At 42.1% G+C, this 20607-nt stretch overlaps 2 protein-coding genes and 1 long non-coding RNA gene across 3 annotated transcripts; 2 read left to right on the top strand and 1 right to left on the bottom strand.

Annotated features, from left to right (window-relative positions):
- Nucleotides 1-774: 774 nt before the first annotated feature.
- Nucleotides 775-3297, top strand: LOC110014870 (zinc finger BED domain-containing protein 4-like). The gene is made up of 5 exons (XM_023949780.1): nucleotides 775-1034; nucleotides 1290-1413; nucleotides 1626-1765; nucleotides 1854-2919; nucleotides 2999-3297. Exons 1-5 carry the CDS (start codon nucleotides 936-938, stop codon nucleotides 3019-3021), a joined length of 1452 nt encoding a protein of 483 aa, XP_023805548.1. The 5' UTR covers nucleotides 775-935; the 3' UTR covers nucleotides 3022-3297.
- A 1108-nt stretch (nucleotides 3298-4405) lies between these two features.
- On the top strand, nucleotides 4406-7613 carry LOC111946462. The gene is made up of 4 exons (XM_023949821.1): nucleotides 4406-5160; nucleotides 5589-5807; nucleotides 5926-6151; nucleotides 7507-7613. The coding sequence occupies exons 1-3, from the start codon at nucleotides 4667-4669 to the stop codon at nucleotides 6134-6136; spliced, it is 924 nt and encodes a 307-aa protein (XP_023805589.1). The 5' UTR covers nucleotides 4406-4666; the 3' UTR covers nucleotides 6137-6151; nucleotides 7507-7613.
- Nucleotides 7550-8487, bottom strand: LOC111946463. Its single transcript, XR_002872185.1, has 3 exons — nucleotides 8438-8487; nucleotides 7765-8075; nucleotides 7550-7638 (listed from the first exon to the last, which is right to left on the bottom strand). It is a non-coding gene; the product is annotated as an uncharacterized LOC111946463 (long non-coding RNA).
- Nucleotides 8488-20607: the final 12120 nt, after the last annotated feature.

The raw sequence follows: 20607 nt of genomic DNA, 5'->3' as shown, positions 1-20607 counted from the left end.
GTTTGTCACTTCTAGTGTATTTAATTTATCAATAGTTTGGGCTGTATGGATTGGAAACCTGCAGAAGAAGGAAATAAATACTTTGCAGCGAGGCGGAAGTTTGGACTTTTATTGGAACGCGCGTCTGACAGAGAAGCCGGTGCTTAGCCCACGGCGGCCCTCAACGCTGTTTAGCCATAACAATGAAATCAACAAATTTATGACTCTCAGAGACATCAGTGGAATTATTAGCCTGGAGTACTTGGAGATTATTCGATCACTTCTGAAATTGGAAACTACTGGAAGTGATTGGATTCATTCAGAAAATTGTTGGACCTGGGATATGGAAGCACACACAACAGATGTATGCGCTTGAAGGCAGACAGTAATCAACTTATCTTCACGTTTAAACAATAAAATGGAGCCAATCAACTCTAAATCATACTCTGGTGTTAAAGATAAAGATGAAAAAAGACAATCAAAGTCACTGTTAAAGCTTTGGAAAACAAGATAGAAAATCTACAGAAAGAATGTCAAAGAAGGATTACTGTAATTTCCAGGCTATAGAGCGAACCTGATTACAAGCTGCACCCTCCCAATTTAATGAGGATTAACCACTTTTTCTACACACAAGCCGCATTTGTATACAAGCCGCACGTTGTGGCGATTCAACTGGTACGTCACTGATTACCTTGACCCGAATACTAAGAGACCACGGTTGTCTCAGAGTGTGAGGAGCCTATTTAGCCTATTTATTTGAACACACCCACATCTGCCTAACAGTAGTGATAGGACGAGCGACACTGGTGCATCAGCACAGTGCCGAGAGCTCAAGAGTGAAACCTCGTATCGGTGCGTGTATTGCTTTAAGAAAGAATCACGTGACCGATACAGGAACTGTATTGTTTGGATGTGCCGCGCCAAAGTGTGTTTATAAGGACACAAACTGTATCAACATGTCGTGGGTTTGTCGGATGGAGTTTTGCTTGATCATGGATCGTCCTAGGAAGTTTTCCCCGGTGTGGAATAATTTTGATCTCGTGACGCCAAACAAGGTAAATCTTTTTCTCCTTTACTATTTTTTAAGGTGGATTCACTCACTTTATCAGTTTATCAAGTGAATGACCTGTGATACATATGATAGTCAGTTAAAGAGCCTTACAGTTGCTTTATTCATGTTATCATTTAATTATGAGATCTTGATCTCGTAATCATGAGATAGGGTGTCTATTTTTTTAACAAGTGAATGCAATGTTCTGGTAAGAGGTTTGAATTGTTTTCAGATAAATTAACTTTTTATGTTATTGTAGGTGAAGTGTCGGCTCTGCTCCACAGAGCTATCTTACATCAATAAGAGCACTTCATCAATGCTGAGGCATTATAGAGCTCGGCATGGCAATGAAGAATTGGCAGATACTCGTGACAGTACCCCAGGTATGTTGAAATTCTCTCTAAAAATTGTGCTAAAAAAACATGCATGCAAACAGACAGGCTCAAGGCCTGGTGTCGAACCTCCAACCCTCTTGCTGTGATGCGACAGTGCTAACCACTACACCACCATGTCGTCTTATGTCTATTTGAAATTGTTTGTAAAATGACATTCCTTTTATTAAGCTTTTGACAAAATAGTTCCTTTTTGCTTGCAGTTCCTAACAAGCAAGCAGTGGATGAGGCAGTCGTCAATATGATCATCAAAGACTGTCAGCCACTCAGCTTTGTTGAAAATGAGGGATTCAGGGAGCTCCTGAAGCTTATTTTACCCTCGTATGCTCTACCAAGCAGAAAGGTATGTTTAAGAAATTTTTATTATATGTTTGTAATAAATATATAACTATATTTTATTAGTGTAACATTATTTGTATGGTTATTTTCAGACCATCAAGGACTTGGTGAGCCAGAGATATGAGGAGGAAAAGGAGAAAACCAAAAAGGATCTCCAGAGTGCCGTTGCTGTTACTTTAACAGCTGATATGTGGACGTCTATGAATATGGAGGCATATCTAGCTGTTACTGGCCACTATGTGGACAAAGAAAGCCAAGAACTCTATTCATCAGTCTTGGCAGTGCAGCATTTTCCTCAAAAACACACAGCAGAAAACATCGCCACGGTTAAAAGGAGCCTCATGGAGGAGTGGGGCATAGCAGGAAAGGTCAGGTGTCTTGTCACTGATGCAGCAGCAAACATGGCTGCATGTGCTCGAATGCTGCAAATACGGCACACCATTTGTATAGCCCATTCCCTGAATTTAATTGTGAGAAAATCATGTGATCAAATCCCAGCAATAACTGAAATACGCAACAAAACACGGCACATCGTGACATACTTTCGATCGAGCGTGACTGCTAAAGAGAAGCTCACTCAAATACAGCAACAGCTGGGAACACAGGGCCATAAATTAATCAATGAGGTGCCAACACAATGGAACAGTACCTACCAAATGTTTGAGAGAATGACTGAGCAGAAGGAGGCAGTCTGGGTGTCACTGGCCTCATTAAAACCTGACATCACTCCACTGACTCCAGAAGAATGTCAGATCATTGAAGAGATGCTCAGGGTTCTTGCTCCTTTTGACCAAGCTACAAGAGAACTGTCTGAGGAAAAAAGGGTCTCTGGGTCGAAGGTCATTCCCATGATGAGAATGCTCCACATTGAGCTTCAACGTCAGGCCACAACAGTGACAAAAACAGCTGCTCAGCAACTGGCTGAAAACCTGAGGAAGCGGCTAACTGATGCTATTTGCGGCATGGAATCTCTCAGTGTGATGACTCTGGCAACTCTGTTAGATCCCAGATTTAAAAAAAATGGATTTGTTAGCCAGCAAAAGGCAAGTGAAGCGGTGAAGAGACTGCAGTCAGAATGTGCAGAGGAAATGAGGAGCCAAGAGCCTGACGCAAGAGAAGAAGAGCCTAGCTCTTCACATGGGTCAGAACCCAGTTCAGGTATGAAAATACATTTCTGGGGCACTTTGTGAAATGATATATCACGTGATAATAAAGTAATGATTAACTATTTTTTTAGGGCACAATCTCTGGAAAACATAGATATGGAGGTTGCAGAGACCCAGAAGACGAGAAACACAACAGCTGACTCCATTATTGAAGTCCAACGCTACCTTTGCAATATTGGAAAAGGAACCAGAAAATATACCCACATCTTCATCAACTTGCACTTAAAACTCTCTGCTCACCATCATCGTCTGTACCATGCGAAAGAGCATTTTCCAAGGCTGGGGAGCTGGTGTGTAAGAGGAGAAATCGCCTTGGAGCAAAGACACTCCAAAAACTTTTGTTTCTCAATAAAAATTCATGAACTAATCACTTTTTTGTCTTTTATTTCATATGATTTAACAGTTAAGTTGACAAATGTGCACATAAATTTAAAAATTGTAACTCTAAATTTTCACTCTAATTTGCTATATTTTACATACCAACTCAGTTTTAGCATTTACACGAACAAGGAATGTATTTACCTGCAATGATTTTATAACTACTGCAGGGGTCACTATTGGGTGACGAACACAGTATCAATACAGTGCCGACACAGTTTGCTTAGTGTGTCAATACACTCCTTGAGGTATCATCGTCCCATCACTACCTAACAGCATGGACCTAAGTTCAGCTCACAGCTCCCTCACTTATGGTGTGGAAATTCGCCATGCTTTGGAAAAAGCTGTGTGTCTACACAAGCTGTATGTGAATCGGATTGTAATGTCCTACGTATTGCAGGCCTTGATTTTGGACACCCAGATCGATCTGTTTTATTCTGTTTAGAGCTCTTTGGACAATAAAACCTCTTAATTTTATTCCGTTCGCATTTTCTGGTCATTCTCCCGACATACGAACACGCATGGAAGAAATCTCAAAGCGACAGATTTCTCATTTTTCTTCAATAACTAACATCGACGCTACAAATGATATTCATGATATTCATACTGTGCCAGTCGTGTTAAGTGATTTTGTGTGTTTGCCAGTCTGATAATTTATTGTCTTATTATAGGTGACAATGTACTGCCCATTTTGCGCATCTGCAGTGGTGTCCCAAGGAAGGACATTCTGTAGTTCATGTGGGAAAAATATCAGCTTCCTATACAGTGTTGATACTCAACAAGCCAGAACAACAAGTGAAGGTAATGCTCTAAACTTTGGTCCTCTTTTTTAAAAAGATTTACTTACTAAGCTTACCATATATGCATTTACTACATAGGTATAGAACGGAAATTTAATTGAGTTATTATATCACCCAAATGACAAAGAGTCAATAGTTCTTGCATGGTGCTAGAGTTAACTTATTAATTTTTTTGTTTACATCTAATAACACGGTCAAGTAAGAACTTCCACATACATTATAAACTGTTTTGTACACTTTTTATTCACCTTAGGTGGTAATTTAAAACCACTAACATATATCCAGTAGATGTTGCTCTCAGTGTTCTCAATTCTTCTCCTCAGGCCCTGACACTACAATGGTGGAAGAACTTATTGCCAAGTATTTCACTGAAGGCCACAGTTATGAATAGTGGACTTTCTAGCCACCAAGCACAGCATTTCATTGAGTCTTAGCAGCCTAAAGAGAAGATTACAAGATGCTGGCCTGACCAGGAAGATTAACTACACTCCACTTTCAATTGTACAGGCAGCAATTACAGATGAACTGAAGGGATCAGGCCAGCTTTTTGGCTGCAGAGCAATGTGGCAGACTCTTAAGCAGAAATACGGTTTTGTAGTCAGAAGAGATGATGTCATGCGCCTAATGGCAGAAATTGATCCAATCCGAGTGGAAAACCGATTTAAGCGCAGATTTGTTCGAAGAGTTTATCGATCAATGGGACCTAATGAAGTCTGGCACGTTGATGGCTACGATAAACTTAAACCTTTTGGAATAGCAATAACTGGGTGTATTGATGGCTACTACAGAAAAATTGTGTGGCTCAAATGTGGAAAGTCCAACAATGATCCCACAATCATTGTTCAAATGTACATACAGTGTGCAGCTGAGTTTGGTGTTATTCCTAAGCGCCTCCGCACTGACTGTGGCACAGAAAATGGTCTGATGGCTGCCCTTCACTGTTCCCTGAGATCTGAGCATGGAGATGAATTTGCAGGAACCAAAAGCCACATGTATGGAACGTCTACATCCAACCAACGCGTTGAAAGCTGGTGGTCCTATTTCCGAAAGCAAAGGTTCTACTCCCCTATCCTCAATTACTTATGTTGTCTTTACTTAAGCCGACATCTTGTATTTTCTTTTCTTTTTTTTTTTTTTTTTTTTTTTTTGAGGTTTAAAAACATATTGACCATATTCTCTTAACGCCACTACTCCTTCATTGTTGGAACATAATTTTATAGACAGTTGGACCTGAATCAAGGAAATCTAGTATTCTTAAAACTATTTTTTGAATATGATTTATTTTTGCTTAATGATATATTAAATTAAATACACTGTGCCTCTGTGGAAGACTGGATGTAAACACAATTGTCCCATTACACAACCATTAGATTTTTTTTAAGTAGGGCACAAGATTTAAACACTCTTTCTGCAGCACCTCTTTAAATAGGACACCGTTTTAAAAGGCTATTGTGATGTTAAAAAGATGTGTACTCTTAACTAGGAGTCAGTTCTGGATGGATCTCTTTGGTGACTTGAGGGAGCGACATCTCTTCAATGGCAGCAATCTGCACACCTGTTTAGTCAGATTCTGCTTCCTGGATGTCCTGCAGAAAGAACTGGACGAATATAAGCAGTTCTGGAACATTCATACCATTTGCACTGTTCGTCAGTCCCAGTGCCCATCTGGCAAACCAGAGGCAATGTACCATGTGCCTCACAGGTAAGTGTTGAATATCACTATGACAAAGTCAACTGATTTATTTGAAGTAATTATTTATTTGAACAAAAATTGTGGTGTGATTACAGCAAAAGGTTGTCACTTGATATTTTCCTCCAAGGTTCAATGGAAGGAACTGTGGCTTTCCAACATCCGCAGAGGCTGTGAGACGGTTCAGCAGCCAGATGGCACCTGCAACTAGTCTGGATGCTGATGAGGATCTGGAAGCTCGCCTATGTCAGCTGCAGAGACAAAGTGGATTGCCAACTCCTCTCAACTGGGAAGCTGCCATTGAGAACTACTTAAGACTTAAGAACATGGCTAATTTGTAACATTGCCTAACTAAGGTACGTATAACAATATATAAAACAATATATAAAACAATACTTTGAATTTTTAAATCTTTTGAAATGGTTGATGGTTTATGATGAAATGCATCCAAATCCGGAAGAGTTCCTGATCCCAAAAGTCATATTTTCTTTAAACGTGTTGTAGTTTTCCAGCAGAGGGAGCTTTAAAATGTTGGCACGTGTTTGCCATGGGAAACCTTGAGCTTTCAAGGAATTGAAGTTTGGCAGAGGTTCCAGGCCAGCAGGAGGGATGCCGGACACTCCTGTAGCAAACATGAAGATGTCTTCCAGCGTTATAACGCTGTCACTTTCTAAAAGTAAAAAGAATTCATGACATAAATTTTGCTTCCAAATTTGTAGAAATAAGATTTTTACATTTCGAGAGAAAACTAACCTTCACAATCCAGAAGGTAGTCTGCCCAGAAGCTGATTGTTCTTTCCTCCTGGTTTCTCTTGTTGCTTCCAGCTTCACTGAGGTCTGGTTTGAACAGATTTTCAATATCCAAAGCAGATAGCCGTTTATCCACATGGCAGAGAAGAGGGGCCATGACCGCAGGGTACTGCTGCAGTGCTGTTAAAAAGTCCAAGCAATAAAGACCATCTTTGAATCTGGAATACAAAAACAGGTCACATGAAAAGGTTAAATGTAGGATTATCTGATAAAGTAATGAGTGAGCATTCCCATTTTTTCCTGTCTGTGTAACAAATAATTAAAATATCAGCATTAAGGTTTCACACTATATCTTATACCAAAGTTCAAATCCCAAATGGATTAAGTCATTTGCCTTTCCCAGTTATAAACACACATAAAACTGAATAGAATGACTTCACATATGGATAGAAACTAGCACTTTTGTCAAAAGTTTTGATAGATGTTCCCTTACAAATAGGAAAGTAAAAAACCAAGCTACCTTGCAATTGCACTGTGGTTCCGTTCAATTATGTCCCACCTGAGGTACTCCCTCACAACTGAGTGCTTTTCCTGTACTGATGCTACGCTTTGCAGCATTGTGCTGTGCCTTAGCATTAGGTCTTGCAGGCTTTCCAGCGAGGATGCATTCAGTATCTGAAAAATGACAACTCTCATTTCAAATGTTTAAAAAGTTATGCAAGTTAATTTCAGACAAAGTGTGCATAATCAGAAATTAACACACTTCGCGGAAGCAACCATCCGACACGAACGTCAGGCTTCCTCGGCATGCATTAATTTCTGATCATGCACACTTCGTCTGCCATTAACCCTTACATATCGACCTTTAAGAGCTTCCTCAGATCTGCCTTTACCAACATCAGTGACCCTTGTACCTTTTGCAGCACTGTCCCTATAACTTCATCTTTGATGTCTTCTACAGATGAGTTGAAGCTGGACTGCCCTGACATGTAGCTGACCAGATCCTTTGAGAGGAAATTTGGTCCAGGTCCACCATGCACGATAGACACAGCAATCATCTGCCCTGCCAACCTGTACTCATTGTCTCTTGAAGCTGCTCATAGAAATTCAGAATTGTTAATTAATCTTCAATAAATACATACACATTGCAGTGTTGTTTGGCAAAGTTCTTTAAAAAAAATCTTTTATTTTTTTAAAACATGGATTATCTGAACAGTACCTGTTGAATTGTAGACAAGATATCTGCTTTCTGGAGGTCCATCAAAAATGGGTCTCTGGTTTAGCCTTCTCATGAGTAGGGAGAGAAATTCTCTTTTTGGGCCACCCATATCGATACCTTCTTCCAACCTCCCTTCATCATCAGAGAACTTTACATAAAGATCCTTCTTTTCAGAAAAGGTTCCACGCTTAAACCCTCTGACAGCTCCATCCCAAATGTCCGAACGACAGATGTTAAATCTGCTGATGGCACGGTGATCAATCTGGGATGCCAGATTTGCAATTATGTTGGCTGCTGATGGTTGTTCCATTCTCCAAGACACAGACAATTTATGCAATGTGGCACGCAACAAGACACATTAATAACTAAAAGGAGCTTAATGTTTGAATGCCACATTGCTGAATTAAAAGGAAACTTAAAGGGTATAATTAGCCAAAAATAATAAAATAAAATTAATGAAAAAAATATAAAAGTTGACAATAAATTAAGTGAAAACAGCACAATAAAAATATATTTTTGTAAAGAATCTGAGCGCCGGGTATCAAACAATCTAGTTTCTGCACCAAAGATTCCCCATGTATTTCAATGGAGGCAAAAATCCTGGAATTTCATGAAAAGTTCAAGCATTCAACCAATTATAAAAAAAGAAAAGAAAACAGAATAGCTTTCTTACTCTGTATCTTTTGAAATGCTAAGGCTTTCTGCATCACTGCCTGACTCCTCCTCATCCTCTATTACAACTGGTGTATAGAGTTCTGTGTATGTGCTGAAAATGAGCATAAATTACCATATCTTTACAATGAAGTGTTAAAATGAAATAATCTGAAATTTTCTGAACAAAGCACCTGTAGCATGTGGCTGTCATTGTCCCTCCCGATGTTCCAGGAACTTCGTACACACCGGGACGAATTTCGTGCGCGATTTTCGACGACGTTCAACGCCTCGTGACTAAACAAAGGGCACCAATGTGAGTGTGCACACCGACGCGAAAAAACGCCACGCGTCAAAGCGTCAAAAAAAAAAAAACGCCTCGGGTTCGTTTTTTTTTTTGACGCGTCACGTCGAAATCTATTCGACCAATGAGAACGGCGCTTTTGCACACGTGTCTGGAGCCTCTGAAGTTACAGTAAAACACAACTTGGGGTGCTCAAACACAAAACTGCCTTTCTGAGCACACATACCAGCGAAGAAGCTAGACGCCGAGTTGCATCTACACAGCCGCGAAGAAATAATGACGGACATTCTAAAATATCCCCGAACCAAGCACCAGTTGGAGCAACTGGTGCTTGAAATATTCATGTTTTCTTTGTATGATTCTGACAAGCGCGTAAATAGTTGCTCTCTTCTTCTGAGTGAAAAGTGACTTTAAGAATCGTAAAGTTGCGCAGTGCCACCTTGTGTACAGGAGTATTTCTGTTTTACATTAAGCGACATCTAATGTCAGGGAATGAAATTGCAGGTTCGCTCGGCTCATCGTCAGCGAAAATCGCCTGGGTGTGAACACAAAAAACGTGGCGAAAAACGCATGCGAATAACGCCTGGCGAATATTTCTTCCCGGTGTGAACGGGCCTTTAGGGGTTGTTGAAGGGGTTGGGTGGGTGGGTAGGATGGGTTGACATTTGAGTGTTTATTTTTACACATTGCCTTTTTTGACATTTCATTATACACTCTGTATGTCTGTTTAATACAAAAAATGTTCAATAAATAAAGTTAATAAAAAAAAAGAATTTATGCAAACTCAAGCGAATGTTAAGATTGTTCAGTCTCACTCTGATAACTTAAAGACATTAATGGAAGATGTAAGTCAGCTTCATGAATCTGTCATTCCATTACTTCCATTAGATTAGGGGTCGGCAACCTGTGCCTCTCAAAGAGTCACTTAGATCAGTTTCCCACTGAGATAAAAGCACAGGTAGCCGCAACACTAGGTCTGTTAGAAACATTTTTTTTGCCGATATATCGTGATAGTTCATTTTGCAATACTTGTATTGATTCAAAATGCTGTCAGGATATTTATTTAATTATTTATTTGCTTTAGAAGAGCAAGAGGAACAGCTCAGGAAAAGGAAGGAGGAACTGAATTTGGAGACCGAAATAGCAGCATCAATGGCTAAAATAAAGGTGTACCAGCAGAGCTCAGTTTGTTCTCATGCAACAGCTGCTTCACATAACAGATCTGATGGATGCATTATTTTGAAAGAGAACAAAAGAAAACACAAACCTTAAATCATTTGAGCCTAAAGTTATTGGACAACAATCTCTAGGGATGGGAGTAGAAGCCCCATGAAGCTTCCCTTGTGGTTCATGTAATTGTGCCGGAAAAATGAACCACCCATTCAGGGCTTCGAAACCATACAGAACAGCGGCATCTGGTGGTGGACTGGACGTATATCATATAGTTCAACTAAGCTCCTTGTAACGTAAAACAAAAAACGTAAAACAAAACAATGTTGATAATGATGATTAAAAAGAACAACGTAAAACAACACAACATCTGACATTTTCTGTGAGAAGTGCTTGACACAGCAAAATACACATCACATGAGGAAAATAAACGCAAAGCAAAAAAAAAACAATTTGTAAAATGCTGACCTTGAACCCAGGACATCTGGATGCATACTTTAATTGAAGTAGTTTTCTTTTTACACAACGTTGTGTATTGTTTTATTAGGGGAAATCGAGTTGAAACGATCCTGAGCCACAGTACGTTTTTTACCAGGAACCATGGTAAAGTGCAATGAACTGACGCTGATTCCAATACAGGGGAAACAATAGAACTGGTCAGGGAGCGTTCGGGATTCATTTCGTATTTCTGAAGTATAGCGCGCTCAACTGTTCAAAACCCAAGTGACATCTGAACCGTGGTTCGACCAAACGATGCATTTGGCGTGTCATACGTCATCAACCACGTGATCTGCGCTAGTTGACACACGCCCCGAAACATTGTGCCGAAACACTCCGCTTCATGAACGGGCCATCCCTAACAATCTGACAATAGTGTTTCAGCTTGTCAGTCTTGTTCACAGCCAGTCGTCAGTACTAAAGTCAATCGAGTGGATGGCTCAAAATACAGGTGTACTGTAGGTCAGATGAATTCAAAGACTCAGCAAGATGGAGTTCATCCTATGAATCATTCTTACCCTCAACCAAAACATGAAACACATCTATCATCAGCTGGTGAAAGTAAACAATGTCAGTGTTTGAAAGACAAAATAAAATCACGTCTTTGTTGGTCCATCAACAGTCTTTATTTTCTCTCCCAAGTAGAGATATTCCAGTATTTGATGGCGATCCTCTTCATTACAAGTCTTTCGATAGTGCTTTTGAAGACAGCATTGAAGCAAAAACAAACAGTGTAAATGATTGTTTGTATTTTTTAGAACAGTACACTAGAGGTCAACCTCGAGAGCTAGTAAGTAGTTGTATCTAATGCCCAGCGATTCTGGATGTGTTAAAGCAAAGTTATTACTTGAAGAAAATTTTTGCTGCTTAATCAAGATCATATGGATAAAGTTTCTCTTGGAATCTCTCATGCAATAAATAAGAAGATGTAAAAGCTTTACAATCATATAGTTTCCTACTTAGAGAATGCTGTAATGTTATGGAGGACACTGAATTCATGCACGAGTTGGATGTTCCTGGCAATATGCAAGCTATTATCAGGAAATTACCATATAAATTGAAGGATAAATGGAGACAATGTTGTTTCTGACATACAGGAAAGGTTTTACAGAAGAGTCAACCTTCTTAAAATTGTTCAGTTTATTGAGAAGCAGGTGAAGATTGAAAATGACCCACTGTTAGGCGACATTCAAGACTTATCTACACCAAGGAAGGTCGTTAGAGCTTCCAAATTAAAACCATGTTCAAAGTTTAAAGTAGTTTTGCTACCACTGTTGGGACTACAAAGAAGAAGGTAGACCCTAGAATGGAGAGAGAGAGACTTACCTGTTGTTAAAAGCTGTCTTTTCTGTGGATCAGGACATTATTTGGATTTGTGCCCTCTATTGAAAAAGAGAACACATGGAGAAGATGACCTTTTTGAGAAGAAAAGGGTCTGTGTTTTGGTTGTCTGTGCATTGGTCACATGAGTTAAGACTGCAATAGAAGACTGGAGTGTAAACTGTGTTGTTTGAAGCATCCCACAATGCTGCATATCTTTCCCGCAGAAAAGGAAACTGGTCCAATTCAGAGGAAGGAGAATACCGAGAGTGCATGTGTGATGGCTTCACTTTCTGTCTAATCTAGTGGTTTAACTGGGGCCAGCGAAAATGATATTACTCTGCCGATTTTACCAGTTTGAGTTAAATCCAAGAAGTGCCAACAAATGAGAAATGGGTCAGGAGAAGATGGTTAGGAGAAAGATCATTTCAGACTTGGAGACAGCTGGATTGGATGAAAATATGTTTTGCAAATTCCCCGAATTATACACAGAGAGTTGCATGCCTGTACATCGTGATAATATTTCCCATCAAGACGATCTGCTAAAATGGCCACATTTGGCAGACTTGAGAATCTCAGAAATCAATTCTGGAATTGATTTGCTTTTTGGTGCAAATGTCCCTAAAGCACTAGAACCATGGCATGTCATACGAAGTGAAGGTGGTAGTCCATACACAGACAAAACAATCCTTGTAAATGGACCTCTAAGAGTTGAAGTTGGTGGAGAAATAAACAAGAAATAAACAGTTAATTGTCACTGTTAACAGAATTTCTATGTCTAGACTTGATGATCTATGGCAACATCAGATGAAATTGGATTTCCCTGAATGTTCTCAAGATGAGGAGCTTGGATGGTAAAAGGAAGATCATCGCTTCATGGAGATGGTTTCAGAATCCATCAAGCTGAAAGATAACCACTATGTCATTGGACTTCCTCTGAGATGTGAGGATGCCAACAGTGGCAGAACAGCGTGTTTTGATGTTACAAAGGAGATTTACTAAAGACCAACAATACCATTCTGAGTACACAGGTTACAATGATGAATGAATGCTGCTCAATGTGGACAAGACCAGGGAAATGGTGATCGACTTCCGGAGGAAAAGGACAGTCTTACAACCCCTCTGCATCCTGGGCAAGGATGTGGAAGCGGTGGAGGAGTATAAATATCTGGGTGTGACTATCGACAGCAGACTGAGCTGGAGGAGCCACAGCACTGCTGTGTACAAGAAGGCCTGCAGCAGACTCTACTTCCTAAGGAAGCTGAGGTCATTCAATGTGTGCAGCAAGATGCTGGGGATCTTCTACCAGTCTGTGGTAGCCAGCACCTTGTTCTCCTCCGCTGCTGGGGAAGCAGCATTGCAGTCAGTGACACCAACAGACTGAACAAGGTGATCAGGAAGGCGGGTTCTGTCATTGGCTGCAAACAGGAAACTTTTGAAGCAGTGATGGAGAGGAGGTCACTAAACAAGATCTTATCCATGATGGACAACCCAAAGCATCCTCTCCACCCTGTTCTGGATAAACAGCGGAGCTCCTTCTCTAGAAGGCTCAGACAGCTCCGCTCCAAAACTGCCCGGTACCAGAAATCCTTCCTGCCCAATACTATAACCCTGTTCAATAACTCACAATGCAGAAGATAACCTTTGCACATTTTTTTTCTCTTTTTCTTTATTTTGCAAATTTCTTTTGCACATCTCTTTACCTGCACTGTTTTGTAAATAGCTCTTTAAATTATACCACATTTTCCTTGTTCTTGTTTTTTTTTTTTTTTTTCAATTTATATTATTTTTCCTGACAGTTGTTATGGTAACGAACAAATTTCCCACGTGTGGGATCAATAAAGTATTTCTGATTCTGATCTTCCTCCTGGACAGAGCTCTGTCACACCTGGACCAGACTGGGAGCTCTGTGAGAGTCACGTTTTTCGACTTCTCCAGCGCTTTCAACACCATTCAACCGCTGCTGCTGAGGGACAAGTTGGTGCACATGGGTGTGGACCAGCATCTGTCTGCATGGATGCTGGACTACCTCTCAAACCAACGGAAGTATGTGAGGTCCCGCCACTGTGAGTCTGACATGATCATCTGCAACACAGGAGCACCGCAGGGAACAGTTCTGGCTCCTTTCCTGTTCACTGTCTACACCGCAGACTTCATGTTCAACTCAGCATCTTGTCACCTGCAGAAGTTCTCGGATGACTCTGCCGTTGTCGGACTAATCATGGATGACAATGACAGAGAGTATAGAGAACTGATTCAGAACTTTGTGGACTGGTGCCAGCGGAACTACCTCCAGATTAATGCAGGGAAAACCAAGGAGCTGGTGGTAGATTTTCGCAGGCACACAATAGCACCGGTGAACATCCAAGGAAGGGATATTGAGAGAGTAGATCCGTACAAGTGGGTGTTCACCTCAACAATAAATGGACTGGTCACACAATACAGAAGCACTGTACAAAAAATGACAGAGCAGACTTTATCTGCTGAGGAGACTGAGGTCTTTTGGAGTGCAGGGATCACTCCTAAAGACTCCTTTTTATGACTCTGTGGTGGCATCAGCCATCTTTTATGGAGCGGTCTGCTGGTGCAGCGGCATCTCGGCAGCAGACAGGAAGCGGCTGGAGAAGCTGGTGAAGAAGGCCAGCTCTGTTCTGGGGCTGCCTTTGGACCCAATTCAGGAGGTGGGAGAGAGGAGGATGGTAGCTAAACTATCATCCATGATGGAGAATGACGCCCACCCCATGTATGAGGCTGTGTCCTCACTGTGCAGCTCCTTCAGCGTCAGACTGAGACATCCTAAGTGTCTGAAGGAGCGGCACCGCAGGTCGTTTCTACCTGCTGCTGTTAGACAATACAACTTTAGCTGCTCCCAATGAACCACGTTAACCAACATCATCGGCTCTGTCATTTTTCTTTTATTTCTTTTACCCTGTGCAATAACCAATATATGGTCATCCTGTGCAATCTTTTTTTTTTTGTGCTTTTTTTTGGGAAATGTATGTGTATATTGACTCCATTGTTTTATTTTTATTTTTACTGTTTTCTTTACGTATTGCTCTCTGTTCCTGGACTGCTGCAACAAGGAAATTTCCCCATCGTGGGACTAATAAAGGAATATCTTATTTTACCTATCTTATCTTAGTAACCCGGCAGACATTGCATCCAGAGGAGCCAGTGTAGAATGTCTCTTGATGAGTTATACATGGGTGTCAGGACCAAAGTTTCTGCAGGAATCTGAAAGAAACTGGCCACTGAATCCAGATAATTTCCATAAAATCTCTTCAGATTATCCGGAGGTTAAGAGCTTTGTATGTGAATGCTGTAGATGCCAGTGAGAACGTGGATCCAGTCACGAGTTTCATTAATTACTTTTCTTCTTTTGTCAAACTGAAAAGAATGGTTGGTTGGCTACTCAGGTTCAAGCGCCTGTTGCAAATGCATGTTCAAAAAAGAAAACGAATAAAAGCCAATCCAACAAGTTCCAGCTTTGATGAGGTGAGAAGTCAAGAACAAAAGAAGGAAGTAAGTTCAATCAAGAGTGGCCAGAATGAATTCGGTTCCTTAACGCTGGAAGAGTTTACCGAGGCAGAAACTGCTATAATTCTTTAATTTCAGTGGAAAATATATGCATAAGAGGTTACAAGTTTACAGAAAGAAGGACACATAAAAAAGACTAGTCACCTCTACAATCTTAATCCTACTCTGGGCGAGGATGGAATTTTAAGAGTATTAGAGCAGCTGCCAGCTGAAGCAAAACATCCAGCTATTTTGGACAACGACCTTCACATTTCTGAACTTATTTTACAATATATGCATCATCAGACAGGAACTGGTGGACACAATCACATGCTTGCTGAATCACGCCAAAGGTTCTGGATTCCAGGAGCTAGCACCCCTATCAGGAAGATTTTATCCAAGTGTGTTACCTGTTGCACACTCCAGGCTGTCAGAGGATGGCAGATCTTTCCCCAGAGAGGGTATGTCCAGATGAACATCCCTTTACTCGAGTTAATTGTTTTGGCCCCTTCGAGGTCAAACAAGGAAGGGGTATGTGAAACAAAATGGAGTCACCTTTACTTGTCTAGCAATAAGAGCTGTGCATCTGGAAGTGTTGTCGTCATTAGAAACAGATTCCTTCAGCAATGACTTCCGAAGATTTATTTTGATAATATTTGTAGCAAGAAATATACCCTTTACTTTTAAAACATCCATTCATTGTAGACAAGCAGTTCGTAGTTTGATTGTTTCGTTCAACCTTTCCTCAAAAGAGATCTGAAACCATATATTAACCATATTTGATCTTTTCCATTCATATCTGCGGGCTTAAGCTGGGTCATGTGACAAGTAAGTTTCTCTTTTTTCTCTGTAAAATCCAATCAAAAAAGATTGATTGCGGTTTAATATTTACTTTTAATAACATTTCTAGGGACCCATGCATCCTTTCTTGTCATGACATCCATTCAAATGTAATTTTTCAACATTAATCGATTGAGTTTAGTAAAACTGTTTGTAAATAATAATAATAATAATGATAACAATAAAAAGATGATCGCAAAAGCAGACATTGCTGCATTAATGCCAAGACAGAAAATGTTAAAACAAAGCATGCTGGAACCGCTGGAACCAGCTGTTGGAACCGACAGGCCGGCGAGCTAGTCATCTCCTCCCCCCCTTCCTCAGAAATTTGCACAGCATTTCCCTCAGATGCAAAAGTCTCACACATGTGTCTTGAGTTGTCTGCGCCTTTTGTGATGAGCCAGTGTCACGTGACTGAAAAAAAAATCAGTGCATGTGAAACCACAAAAATTGAAATGCAAATAAACGGGGAACACTGTATGATCAACATACTTTTAAGACATCATCTTTTTTTTAAATCTATATAAATGCAAGTGTGATTTAAAAAGAATAGCAACATATTAAAGGTAACCTTCAACGCAGCTCACTGGTGAGTTGTGCTATTTTTAGAACAGGCCTGTGCACAACTTATGTGGCCCTTGAGCGACCTGGTGCCCACGGGCACTGTGTTGGTGACCCTTGACCTGGGTAAAGCTGTCCCTTCTGGGTTTCAGGCATTGAATGCATATGAGCGCTGGACCGATGTGACATCACCCATGGAACACGACTTGTTACCAGTTCCCACAAATTTTTTTTTGCAATATAGTCGTCAGCAAGCAGTGATTGGTCAGTCTGAGTCACTGTTCTAAAGCAACCACTCTCAACAAATCAGGAATGAGCTTGAAAGAAGGCTACACAAAATCTGTCAATTAGGGTGGGGGGATGCTCAGAACTCCTGGGTGGTGGTGGGCTGCTCATCTGGACCCAGGGATCGATCCCAGGGATCGATTGGTCGGCGTAGAATTCACTACGACAGACTTTCCTCCAGAGACCTAGTCTCACGGGCTGTGTACAGACTTCAATCGGCATGGTCCTCCCCCGAAGGATGCAGATATGTTGTCATCCGGCTCGAAGGACCAAAGAATGTCAGATAAATGCATCTAGACATTAAAGCAAAACACAATTATAAACAACAGACCACAACAAGAATTAAGTTTCTCATGCACGAGGGAGAAAAGCAAGTGTGACAGAAAACGTCCACCACGCTTCTCTTCTCGAAAGTTCTGCTTCTTCTCATGCTGCTTTTATAAAGATCACAAGTAGGAGGTTCCAATTTCAAGACAAAGTGAAAAATTCATTAGGGGGTGTCGTATAATGACCCCTTTAGGTGGATAAACCCCTTTTGTAATTGAGGCCAAACTTTATTAATTTCAATCATGTCTGAAAATCTTTGGTGTTGGACCGGACGGAAAAGGAAAGAGGGGAAGAAGAGAGAGGGACGATAGAGAGAGGGGGGGTAGGGGGTGATAATAGGAGGGAGGCCCGCCCCGCACTCCAGGCAGCCATCCGCCCGGCCCACGGTTGGTCCAGGGAGGAGCGAGGCAGGGGCCCGCCGCCCCCGCCCAAGAGGGGGGAACCCCGGGGAAAAAAGAGGGCCCACATGGGGTGTTGTAAATATGGCCCGACCAGGCTCGGCCACAGTTGGAAATTTGGCGGGGCCCAGCGCTCAGGAGCAAGGACCAGAACCCACCCCCCAGGGACACGAACACTCCCGGCTCAGATGTAATGTGAACCCCCCCTCCGCGCGGAGAGAGCACCGCCGGGCCCAGGAAGCCGGCACCCCGGGGACACGGCCGCCGTCGCAAAGGGGCCCGTACCCCCCACCAGGGAAGAGGCAGGGGACAGATGGTCCTAGGTCCCACCTTCCTTGCAAAATGTGTGTGCGTGTATGTGTGTTTGAGAGGGTGTGTGTGTGCATGTGTGTGTGTTTATGTTGGAATGTATATATTGAGGGGGGAGGGGTGTGTGTGCTAAGGGGGGTGCAGTTAAAATTGGCGGGTAGGGCACTGAGGGGACATCTCCTGATTACTCACAGTGACGTCCCCTCACCCTCCCCACCAAGGGACCCTAAATGTCTAAGGTGTGGTTAAAATTGGCGGGTAGGGTGCTAGGAGGACATCCGCTGCTTGCTGGCAGTGATGTCCAAGCACCCCCCCTACCAAGGGCCCTACATGTCTAAGGTGCAAATAAAACCGAAAGAGGGGGGGCCCACTCCATACGGCAACCATAGGAGGGGGGCCACTGCCTAGTAAACCCCCCCCCCAAGGCTCATCGCAGGCTAAGCCCCCCACCCCCTCACCCTATTATGAGGTTATATGAGGAAGGGGGTAAGTTGGGGACAGCTGGTAGACTGTCCCCCGGTGGTCAAACAGCTGTCCCCCCCCCCCCCCCCCCCCCCCTAGCAAGGGGGCCAGGCCCACCCAGCCCAGGGGCCCCACCCCCGGAGGCGCCGACACCCCAGGCCCAGCACCACCACCCCCACACAGAGAGAGAGGAGCCAGAAAGCGTTGCCCCCCCCCCGGAGCAAGCCCAGGCCCCCACCCCCAAACGCCAGCCCTAGAAGAGCTCTGGTCAGGCCTCGACGGGACCGAGGCAGCCGACCGGCCGGGGAAACATACATTTAAACAAATACATTTAAACAATGATAATAATAAAACAATTTCCTTCACAGCCATTTACCATAATTGAGCAGTTTGGGCAACTCTCAGATTGCCCAGGTCATCCTCTGCTCTGTAATTGTCTTCCACAATTTACCAGTAGAGCTGATGAATAATATTCTGTAGTATCAGGAGCCACTGTTGTATTAGGTTGTGTGTGTTACTCTAAAAAAATGTGCACTTTACATGAAAATATTTATGTAAGTTACCTAACAACTAAGTAAAATTGCCTAATTACTAAATTAACGGTTTTCCTATGTGTTCATATGTATGATGGAAGAAATTAATGTCAGCAGCACTAAAGTCAAACTGTTGACACCGAAATTGCTGCTTTCCAGTTTGTCTTCAATTCAATTCAATTCAATTTTATTTGTATAGCCCAAAATCACAACAACAGTCGTCTCGATGGGCTTCGAAGTAAAACATGAAATCAAAAGGATCACGAATACAAAGAGTTCAATAGAAAAATACTAAAATGAACTAACAAACTGACTAAGCTATACTGGCATCCCTGCCCTTAGACCCCCCTTCGCGGTAAGGAAAAACTCCCAAAAAAACCGGATTCCGGAAAAAACGAAGAAACCTCAGGGGTGCCCACATGAAGGAGGGATCCTCCCCCAGGACGGACAGGCGATTTACCAGAAATCTTAGAGAAGAATTAACTTATCTAAATCTACAACTACATATATAAAAGTCCAGCAGACGAGCTTCATCCAGCCGTGGTTGTGGGGACAGTCAAAGGCGCGAGTCGAGCCGGAGACAGGAACCACAGCCAGGTGTAGGAGCAGGAGCAGAGACGAGGTACTCGGTCAGGTACAGAGCAGAGACGAGCCAGAGATGAGCCAGAGGCAGGATCCACAGCCAGGTGTAGGAGCAGGAGCAAAGGCGAGGTAAACGGTCAGGAACTGGAGCACGGATGAGCCAACTGGAGTCTGGAAGCACTCCCACTCCCCAGGAGGGGAGAGGAAAAGAGGGACAATACATGAATCGCACTGCACCAAACAGAGGCATGGAGAACTAAATGATAAATTATGATCAAGAATAGAGGAGAGGAAGGGTAGAAGTAAAAAAGGAAAGAGGACAGAACCCCAGTGCACCATAGTTACCCCAGCTTCAACTTCTAGCAGCCTTTTAAAAGAAATAGTTATTATTAAGTTTAATTTAAACAAACTAACATTAAGTTAAATAATCTCTGAATACTAGCTAGTCTGACAATAAGCCTGTCCAAAGAGGAATGTTTTCAGTCTAGCTTTGAATGTAGAAACTGAGTCGGCCTCTCTTACATGAGCTGGGAGTTTATTCCATAAGACAGGGGCTTGGTGGCTAAACGCTCTACCTCCAACCGTACTTTTACTAATTCTAGGAACCACAAGCAGTCCTGCATTTTGCGAGCGAAGTGTTCTGATTGGTTGGTAAGGGACTATGAGGTCCTTAATATAGGACGGGGCCATTCCATGTAAGGCCTTATAGGTTAACAGGAGGATCTTGAACTTAATTCTAGAATCAACTGGGAGCCAATGGAGCGAAACTAACACAGGAGTGATGTGATCTCTTCTGCTGGTTCCAGCTAACAATCTAGCAGCTGCGTTCTGAACAAGCTGGAGACTTCTTAAGGAACTCTTAGGACACGCTGCTAACAAGGAGTTACAGTAATCCAGCCTCGACGTAACAAATGCATGGATGAGTTTTTCAGCATCACTCTTAGAAAGTATATTTCTGATCTTAGCAATATTTCGCAGGTGAAAAAAGGCAGTTCTACATGCCTGAGATATGTGAGCCTTAAATGATAAATCCTGGTCAAGTAAAACCCCAAGGTTTCTAACTGTGGAATTGGGGGCTATACTTATG

The sequence above is a fragment of the Oryzias latipes genome, chromosome 19 (genome assembly GCF_002234675.1).
Source record: "Oryzias latipes chromosome 19, ASM223467v1".
Taxonomy (NCBI): domain Eukaryota; kingdom Metazoa; phylum Chordata; class Actinopteri; order Beloniformes; family Adrianichthyidae; genus Oryzias; species Oryzias latipes.
Note: the sequence above shows the minus strand (reverse complement) of the source record. Positions and strands in the feature narration are given on the sequence as shown.